The 10474-nt window shown below is 47.0% G+C and overlaps 1 protein-coding gene across 1 annotated transcript; it reads right to left on the bottom strand.

Annotated features, from left to right (window-relative positions):
* Positions 1 to 593: 593 nt before the first annotated feature.
* On the bottom strand, positions 594 to 9889 carry LOC130478115 (non-structural maintenance of chromosomes element 3 homolog). The gene is made up of 10 exons (XM_056850247.1): positions 9838 to 9889; positions 8185 to 8286; positions 7217 to 7280; positions 6431 to 6510; positions 4720 to 4814; positions 3011 to 3090; positions 2883 to 2925; positions 2403 to 2465; positions 1361 to 1475; positions 594 to 674 (listed from the first exon to the last, which is right to left on the bottom strand). The coding sequence occupies exons 1-10, from the start codon at positions 9877 to 9879 to the stop codon at positions 594 to 596; spliced, it is 765 nt and encodes a 254-aa protein (XP_056706225.1). The 5' UTR covers positions 9880 to 9889.
* Between the last annotated feature and the right edge of the window lie 585 nt (positions 9890 to 10474).

Raw genomic sequence — 10474 nt, 5'->3', positions numbered from 1 at the left:
TGTGGAAGTTTTCCTCTGCCGGGGGAAATCAGACTGATCGCAACGTGTATTAAAAGAATCCCACCTTCTGTTCTGTGGTGGAATTCACGTGGTTGACGTGGGCACATGGCGCAACATGGAGAAATAAGGGTGGGAGTTGGGGAGGGTGCCAAACCAACTTGCTCAGATCTTAATTTTTATCACTTTTAACGGAGAGACATTTTCCTTACTACACGGCACCCGTATCACAATGGGAGGCAAATACAGAACAGTTCCGCATTTGAACAGCATCTCTGCCCTTGGTCCACGTTCCCCTTACCTGTAACCAATAACCAAGCAAACAAACCAGCAAGAAGCGTTCTTAACTGTGCAGCTAACGTCACGCAGCCTTGCCAAGAAAGCCGGTTTCAGTCAAGGGTAAACGATCCTCTTCCTTTGGGGAAGTTTTCCTCTGCTAGGGGAAATCGGACGAGATACGTGGACTACTTTATATGAAACCCATCTCCTGTGCAGTGAAAGGCCAGGGCGCTCTCCCAGAGTCATTCAAGGTGACTGAACGTGCGCTTTCCCTTTGGAATCTGGACGGCTCAGTCTCCAATCCAACCCCCGCCTGGCTAGCGCCTTCCTGATGCTCCCGCCTCCACTTCGGCTTCGTTGTACTGGCTCATCCAAAACGTGGGATCCTTGTTTTGTATCTGATGAGGAAAACGGTGAAGTCCCGTTAGGAAAACGATGTAGCAGAAAGCGAAAAGAAGAGTTGGTTTTTAAATGCCAACTTTCTCTACCACTTAAGGGAGACTCAGACTGGCTTACAATCTCATTCCCTTCCCCTCCCCAAAACAGTCACCCTGTGAGGTAGGTGGGGCTGTGAGAGCTCTAAAAGAGCTGTGACTTGCCCAAGGTCACCCTGCTGGCTTCGTGTGTAGGAGTGGGGAAACCAACCCGGTTCACCAGAGTAGCATCCGCAGCTCATGTGGAGGAGTGGGGAATCAAACCCATTTCTCCAGATCAGACTCCACCGCTCCAAACCACCACTCTTAACAACTACACCACGATCAGATCCCGGCGAAGACGGCTCTGAAGCCATCTAATGTTATTTCTTAATTAAAATTTTAATTTAATTAATTTATCCCAATTGCAGGAGCTGGACTTCCTGATACATAATTTGGTTTTTCCTGTGAGGACGGACCAACCATACTGGGCCAAATGGGATTTCTGGCGCAGCCACATGGGGAAATTTGGGCCGTGTTTGGGCCGCGTTCGTGTGTGACCTGTGTGTTTGTGTGCAAGCACCAACGTCGTGTTGTGCCCCCTGTCAAGGCCCAAATCCTTTCCTCCATTTCCCTAGACCACCAATGTTTTTGTAGCAGCCGATTCATACCTTAGCAACAAACTGCAGGATCTGCTTCTTGGAAGTCTCTTTGGCAGCCCGAGATCCCCATCTGAATTCAAACTCGGGTGGATCTGTGTGCGGGAGACGAATGTACTCCAGATACCTAGCAAACGGGAACCATGCGATCAAAACCACAAGCCGTTCCCCACACAGCAGCAGAAAGATTTAAGTGCTGAAAAGTTCCCTCTACCACTACCCGAACAGAAAGCACAAATCTGCAAGCTTGTTGTGTGTTGAGGAGTCATGCATACTGGATGGAGTATGCTTCCCCATACTGCTTCCGGGTAGCAGTGTGTGTGAACAAGATCTGGGGGTACGGGCGGACCGCAAGTTAAATATGAGCAGCCAGTGTGATGCAGCGACAAAAAAGGCTAATGCAATCTTGGGGTGCATCGACAGAGGCATAACATCCAAATTGCAAGATGTCATAGTTCCACAGCATTGGTCAGGCCGCACCTGGAGTAGTGTGTGCAGTTCCGGAGGCCTCGTTTCAAAAAGGATGGGGGCAGAATGGAGAAGGGCAGAGGAGAGCGACGAGGATGATCCGGGGCCTGGAGACCAAGCCCTACTAAAAAGAAAGGCTGAGGGAGTTGGGAATGGTTAGTATGGAGGGGGGACACAATTGCTCTCTTCAAGGATGTGAAGGGCTGTCATTTAGAGGAGGGCAGGGAGTTGTTCCTGTTGGCAGCAGAGGACAAGACTGGCAATAATGGGTATAAATTACAGGCGAAAAGGTACCAGCTCAATATTAGGGAAAAAATGTTTTACAGTGAGAGTTGTTCAGAAGTGGAATCGGCTGCCTAGGGAGGGGGTGAGTCCCCCCTCCCACTGGCAGTCTTTAAGCAGAGGCTGGACAAGCAACTATCAGGGATGCTCTAGGCTAATCCTGCATTGAGCAGGGGGTTGGACTAGATGGCCTTTACGGACCCGTCCAACTCTATGATTCTGAGATTCTACGTGGAATGCCACAGTGAACACTCCACAGGGTGGTACAAACAGCAAAGGGAAGGGCTTGCTGTCCCCCACTCACTTCTGCCGGACAAATTCCTCCGTAATGAGTTTCTTCACTTCACCGAAGATCTTGTGCTTCTCTCTGAAAGGAAGAGGGGACAGGACTCCTGTCAGAGCACGTTAACATCAGATGAACGAGGAAGAAGAGTTGGTCTTTATATGCCGACTTTCTCTACCACTTAAGGGAGAATCAAACCGACTTATAATCGCCTTCCCTTCCCCTCCCCACAACAGACACCCTGTGAGGCGGGTGGGGCTGAGAGAGCTCTAAGAGAGCTGCGACTAGCCCAAGGTCACCCAGCTGGCTTCATATGAAGGAGTGGGGAAACCAACCCGGTTCATCAGATTAGCCTCCACCGTGCATATGGAGGAGCGGGGAATCAAACCCAGTTCTCCAGATTAGCCTCCACCGCCCCCCCACCCGTTCAATTTCATCCGCCCCACAGAAGGGGGTTCTGCTCCGTGACTCCCATCTTCCACCCGAAACAGCCGCTCGTACCCAGGTTCAATGCGCAGCCTCCGCAGCACCTCCCAAATGGCAGCTGGAGGGAGAGAAAGCACAAGAGGGTTGGCGTCCAAGGGGAGTGAGGAAAGGGGGTGAACGGGGGGGGAAGGCGGGACACTCACGCTCTTTGGCCACGCCGCCCTTCATGAAGATCACACTGAGAATGATGAGGAGGAGGCCCATCTTGGGGGTGTTCTCATCCCTGTGACAGAGAAAAACCCGAAAGTAAGCCACATGTAAAGTTAGCCAGCCATCCGTATTGCGAGCTTTTGAAAGAAAACTATTTTTTAACCAAGGGGTTTTGATGACTTGGTTAATATGGCTACTAGTCCAAATGAATACTAGTCATGATGCACACCTATCCTCTCCAGGATCAGAGGAGCATGCCTATTCTATTAGGTGCCGTAGAACACAGGCAGGATAATGCTGCTGCAGTCGTCTTGCTTGTGGGCTTCCTAGAGGCCCCTGGTTGGCCCCTGTGTGAACAGACTGCTGGACTAGACGGGCCTTGGTCTGATCCAGCAAGGCCTTTCTTATGTTCTTATGGAGGATGAGGCTATCCATGGCTACGAGTCCAAATGGCTACTAGTCATGCTGCACACCTATCCTCTCCAGGATCAGAGGAGCATGCCTATTATATTAGGTGCCGTAGAATGAAGGCAGGATGGTGCTGCTGCAGTTGTCTTGTTTGTGGGCTTCCTGGAGGCACCTGGTTGGCCACTGTGTGAACAGACTGCTGGAATTGATGTCCCTGGGTCTGATCCAGCAAGGCTTTCCTTATGATCTTAGGTGCTGTTAGTAAACCTTGATTCTCTCAGCCACAGCCCACATTGGGACAATGAGACTGTCCTACCTTACAGGGTTATTGTAAGAATAATGTATGTAAAGTGTGCTTTAGGCTATCCTACATGCTATTTAAAAAGCTGATGGGTACTATCTATCTATCTATCTATCTATCTATCTATCTATCTATGTATGTACGTACATGTATATGTATGTATATGTATATATATGTATATGTGTGTGTGTATATATATGTGTGTGTATATATATGTATATATATGTGTGTGTGTGTGTGTATATACACACACACACACACATATATATATACACACACACACACACACACACACCCTCACTCTTCCTTTAATTGGCCAGCGTGGTGTGATGGTTAAGAGCGGTGGTTTGGAGTGGTGGACTGTGATCTGGAGAACTGGGTTTGATTCCCCACTCCTCCACATGAGCGGCGGAGGCTAATCTGGCAAACTGGATTTGTTTCCACACTCCTCCGCATGAAGCCAGCTGGGTGACCTGGGCTAGTCAAAGCTCTCTTCGAGCTCTCTCAGCCCCAACTACCTCAACGGGTGTTTGTTGTGGGGGAGGTAAAGGAAGGTGATTGTAAGCCAGTTTGAGTCTCCCTTAAGTGGTAGAGAAAGTCAGCATATAAAAACCAACTCTTCTTCTTATCTCAAATTGGTCCGCTGTTTCTTAGAATGCACCCCATTCCTCACACTTTACAGCTACCCTCACCACATATTTAATTCTGAACCAGGCAACAGAGTGGATCAATAATTAAATGGTAGGTTTAAAAATATTCCCTTTGAGAAAAGATTCTGTGTATGTGGCTTGAGTCAACACAATACACTACAGCATACAACCTTAAATTGTCATCTGCACGACAGCCCTCGTAAGAAAATTATTCTACCCTTGATTGAGACATTTCACCAAAACCTTCATTTGTGGGAGGGTTTCTTTTGGAATTTTTTTAATTACACAAACAGTTAGCCTTAAGGACGGCTAACAAACAACGACCCTTCCCTCTTCTGCTTACTCTTTACTGCTCTCTGCTTCCAGTTGTGGCAATCTGCTGGCGAGGATGTAGATATGGGACTTTGGGTCAATCTCCACCAGCTCCATCCCAAAAACCTGCCAAATCAGGGGAGGGAAAAAAATTATTCAGACCAAAGCCTCTATGGTTCCAACCCCTTAAGAACATAAGAAAAGGCATGCTGGATCAGACCAAGGTCCATCAAGTCCAGCAGTCTGTTCACACAGGGGCCAACCAGGTGCCTCTAGGAAGCCCGCAAGCAAGACGACTACAGCAGCATTGTCCTGCCTGTGTTCCACAGCACCCAATATAATAGGCGTGCTCCTTTGATCCTGGAGAGAATAGGTATGCATCATGACCAGTATCCATTTTAACTAGTAGCCACAAATAGCCCTCTCCTCCACGAACATGCCCACTCCCCTCTTCAAGCCTTCCAAGGTGGCAGCCATCACCACATCCTGGGGCAGGGAGTCCCACTATTTAACTATGCGTTGTGTGAAAAAATACTTTCTTTTACCTCTCACCCTCCAGCTTCAACAGATGACCCCGCGTTCTAGTATTATGAGAGAGGGAGAAAAGCTTCTCCCTGTCCACTCTCTCCAAACCAGGCATGATTTTATAGACCTCTATCATGTTTCCCCTTAACCCCTCCTGCTGTTTATGGAGACACACACATACAAATTAAGACAGTTTTGGAGAGTAGCCATGTTGTTCTGCAGTAGAAGAGCTAGATTTGAGTCCAATAGCACCTTAGAGACCAGCAAGATTTTCGGGGTATGAGCTTTTGGGAGTCAACAGGAGCTCTGCCTCTTGAGCTCACACCCCAAAAATCTTGTTGGGACTCCCAAGGTGCTACTGGACTCATATTTAGCCATACGCAAAAGAAGGAACATTGTGAAAATGTGTTTAACTAACACAATTTATTCGGCTTGACCTAAGTAGAAGAAGAGTTGGTTTTTATATGCTGACTTTCTCTACCACTTAAGGAAGAATCAAACTGCCGGTCTGAGTAGACAATACTGACTTTGATGGACCAAGGGTCTGATTCAGTATAAGGCAGCTATATGTGAGAGTTACATATGTGAGAGGGGCCACGGCTCAGTGGTAGAGCATCTTATTGGCATGCAGAAGGTCCCAGGTTCAATCCCCAGCATCTCCAGTTAAAGGGACTAGGCAGGTAGGTGATGTGAAAGACCCCTGCCTGAGACCCTGGAGAGCCGCTGCCGGCCTGAGCAGACAATACTGACTTCGATGGACCAAGGGTCTGATTCAGTATAAGGCAGCTATATGTGAGAGTTACATATATGGGAGGGGCTATGGCTCAGTGGTAGAGCATCTTTTGGCATGCAGAAGGTCCCAGGTTCAATCCCCGGCATCTCCAGTTAAAGGGACCAGGCAAGTAGGTGATGTGAAAGACTAAATCAAGCCTGAGACCTTGGAGAGCCTCTGCCGGTCTGAGTAGACGATACTGACTTTGATGGACCAAGGGCCTGATTCAGTAGGGGAGGGCCTGTGGCTCAGTGGCAGAGCATCTGCTTGGCATGCAGAAAGTCCCAGGTTCAATCCCCAGCATCTCCAGTTAAAGGGACTAGGCAGGTAGGTGATGTGAAAGACCTCTGCCTGAGAGCCCAGAGCCGCTGCCGGTCTGAGCAGACAATACTGACTTTGATGGACCAAGGCTCTGATTCAGTAGAAGGCGGCTTCATGTGTTCACCTGCTGAAGGGTCTGGCTGGCACGTTTCAGGAGCTCAGGACAGACATCCTTGTAGTCTTTGACAACATGTTTCAGAATATCTGCAAGGAGACAAAAGAGGGCTTTGCACGTCAGGACTCTTCACGCAAGGCTTCATCCGCCGCAAAACACAGAGCAGTTCTGCACTCAAAATAAAACAGATCAATCAAAGGCAGAGAGACTGGCTCAAGGATTTAGTCCTCCTGGTTGGAGTGTCTCGAAATTGGGTCAGAGAACAGAAACCAGAGAGGACCAGACGAGGCTTCTATCAATTACAGAAGCATGGAAGATCCACCTACCCTTTGTTCTCCTCTGAAGGTGATGGTATCCTGACCATCCTCTCCACCTGACTCCACTCCAGCTATCTATACATGCATGCATTGATTTCTCAAAGCAGCTTAGAACAGTATTCTCCCTTCCTCCATTTCCCCACAAAGCAGTCCTGCGAGGAAGGCCAGGCTGAGAGTTTGTGACTGGCCCAAGGTCACCCAGTAAGCTTCCACAGTAGGAGTGGGGATTTGAATCTGGCTCACCCAAGGTCCTAGTCCCCCGTCCTACCCACTATACCACACTGGCTTTCAATAAGCTTAATCTCTATGCCTTTCTCCCCCTCCATTCTGTAATGGTACCCCAAGGCCTTGACCCAAGGCCTCAAGAGCTTCAGAAAATAAAATGTTGGAAAAAGAATCATAAAAACAAATTTGCTTAACCCAACTCTGCTAGCGGAACATCAGTAGCTCCAGTGCCGTTTTTTAAAAAGGGTCTCACCTGCCCGTTTGATAGGGATTTTCTTTTGGTCTTTGACAAGCAGAAACTGTACAAGCTCGGTCACCTGAAGACAGAACACAACATTGGCAGTAGTCAGGATTGTGTGTGTGTGTGTGTGTGTGTGGTACTTCCACCGGAGTACAGAAAAAGCACAGAAGGTGGTAACGGAGAGAGGGTGAAATTTAGCTTCCTGTAAATAATTGGCTTTTTTTTTAAAAGGAACTTCCTTTCTGACTTGAAAGTACACTTGAACATAAGCAGTTGAATACGTTGTACAAAACAGGAAAGTGCAGTTATGCAGAATAAGACGGACGGTGCAAACAGCCGCTGCTTCCACAGGGCACAGATTCCAGTCTTTTTTTAAGCACGGAATTGCCATTTGTTCTTGGGGTATTTCTAGCCTGCAAAGCACACATAACCCTGGCTGTAGCCAATGAGGACAGGAAGCTATACACCAGCCTATGCGCTCGTTCTAGTGTCACAAAAAATCACATAGAACAGCCACAGTATGGTATCAAAATATATTAAGCATGTGTGCTTACATAAAACACAATACACACACAACAACTTAAACCCCAAAGCGCATATACATATATCTCTAAACTAAAGAAATGGCAAGGAATGAAAAGAAACTGAAAGCTTCTGGAAGATTTTTCCATCTTTCAACAGAGGCAGAGATGCACTTGTGTGCATGTTCTTTGGACTCATGTTACGAATTTAGGCTACTGACCATAACTGGAAAATTTATGTAGAAAATAATCTTAATGTGTACATATTTGGTGTGATTTGGATATATGTGTATGCACTTTTGGGTTTAAGTTGTTGTGCATGTGTTGTTTTATGTAAACACACGGGCTTAAGATATTTTGATACCGTATTGTGGCTGTTCTATGAGGTTTTTTGTGACGCCACCGAGGACAGGCCGATTCCAAGAAGGGACAGGTAAACGGCAGCAGGAATTCTCTTACTTTGGCCTCCATTTGACTCTTGGGCCGCCGCTCCACACTGCGTCGCAACTGACTGGGAGTTTGGGTCAGGGAGCAGTCTTCATCCACTTCCATGGGTTCTGCCTGGGAAAGGGCAGGAAGGAGAATTCAGAACGGCTGCCTGCTCAGTTCCCACACTGGTTATGTATTATTATTATTATTATCTTTAATCTTATATCCTGCCGGAGCCAGTCTCAGGGCAGCTCACAACAATAAGAACAACATAAGACATATGTGCGTGTTAAGTGCCATCAAGTCGCTTCCGACTCATGGCGACCCTATGAATCAATGTCCTCCAAAATGTCCTACCTTTGACAGCCTTGCTCAGGTCTTGCAAACTGAGGGCTGTGGCTTCCTTTATTGAGTCCTTCCATCTCTTGTTGGGTTTTCCTCTTTTCCTGCTGCCTTCAACTTTTCCTAGTATGACTGTCTTTTCCAATAACTTTTCTCTTCTCATAATGTGACCAAAACACGACAGCCTTAGTTTAGTCATTTGAGCTTCTAGGGTCAGTTCAGGCTTGATTTGTTTTATAACCCACTGATTCCTTTTTTTGGCGGTCCAGGGTATCCGTAACACTCTCCTCCAACACCACATTTCAAAGGAATCTACTTCCTTCCTATCAGCTTTCTTCAACGTAAGACATAACAACATATAAATTAGCAACAGAAAAGAGCAAGAGTCCAGTAGCACCTTAAAGACTAACAAAATTTCTGGCAGGGTATGAGCTTTCGTGAGTTTTCATCAGATACCCTGAAGAACCACATACCCGGCCTGAAATGTTGGGAGTCTTTAAGGTACTACTGGACTCTTGCTCTTTCTCTGTTGCTAGGGACAGACTAACATGGCTACCCATCGTGCTCTATCAACATACAAATTATTAAGTTAAAACCAACAGATCTAAGTTTTTTTAAAAAATCCAGATGGCTGATGACCATTAGGCACAAGAGTCTTTTGAATGGAAGCCCAAGACCTGCAGGTCACAGACGCATATTGTTAAGTACACATATATAAAACTAGTTGCCTTGCCTGGAGGTCTTTGTTATTTATTTATGAGGGGCATTCCATGAGAATGCTGCATACTTAAGAGGTGGTAGTGAAATAAAAGTTAAGAACCAGAGTTCTAAAGCATTATATTTGTGTATTTTTTTAAAAACTGGATTCAAACCTGGGTGTTTTCTCTCCTTTCCTACAGCACAGATGGTTTATACAATCCACCCTAATGATCACATGTGTGTGTAAAGTGCCATCAAGTTGCTTCCGACTCATGCCGACCCTATGAATCAATGTCCTCCAAAACGTCCTCTCTTTAACAGCCTTGCTCAGATCTTGCAAACTGAGGGCTGTGGCTTCCTTTATTGAGTCAATCCATCTCTTGTTGGGGCTTCCTCTTTTCCTGCTGCCCTCCACTTTTCCTAGCATGACTGTCGTTTCCAGTGACTTTTGTCTTCTCATAATGTGACCAAAACACGACAGCCTCAGTTTAGTCATTTGAGCTCCTAGGGTCAGTTCAGGCTTGATTTGATCTAGAACCCACTGATTTGTTTTTTTGGCAGTCCAGGGTATCCGTAACACTCTCCTCCAACACCACGTTTCAAAGGGACCTACCAGCACATGTGATCAAGAAATTCACGTACCTGGGAAGGGCCAGGCCTTTTGCTACGCCTTTTCTGGGACATCTCTCCGTTAGGAAGCCTGTGAGGAGCGGAAAGAGTAAGTTACAGCAAAGATCCTGAAGCGAGAAGATTGATTTACATCCCTTTCTTCCTAAGCTCCCCCTCCCTCCAAGACAGAACACAGCATTTTCTCAGAGCCTAAACAGACTCCTCCATCAGAAATCCCCAACTTCTCAGCCTGTCCCCCTTCTCCCCATAGACAGGACTCCTTGGCTTTTTAGCAGCCACGGGTCAGGCAGCGATAGCTTATTTACAGCATGACAATGTGGAACATAAGAACATAAGTTCAAGTCCTTGAAGGGCTGTCACACAGAGGATGGTGCCGAGTTGTTTTCTGTTGCCCCAGGTCAGACCAGAACCAGCGGGTTTAATTAAATCAAAAGAGTTTTCCGTCTAGACATTAGGAAGAATTTCCTCAGTGGAACAGGCTTCATCGCAAGGTGGTAAGCGCTCCTTCCCTGGAGGTTTTTAAGAAGAGGCTAGATGGCCATCTGTCAGCAACGCTGATTCTGTGACCTTAGGCTGATGATGACAGGGAAGGACATCCTGGCGATCTTCTGGGTTTGCAGTAAGGTCACTGGGGGTGTGGGGAGGGGAG

This window comes from Euleptes europaea, chromosome 1 (genome assembly GCF_029931775.1).
Source record: "Euleptes europaea isolate rEulEur1 chromosome 1, rEulEur1.hap1, whole genome shotgun sequence".
Taxonomy (NCBI): domain Eukaryota; kingdom Metazoa; phylum Chordata; class Lepidosauria; order Squamata; family Sphaerodactylidae; genus Euleptes; species Euleptes europaea.
Note: the sequence above shows the minus strand (reverse complement) of the source record. Positions and strands in the feature narration are given on the sequence as shown.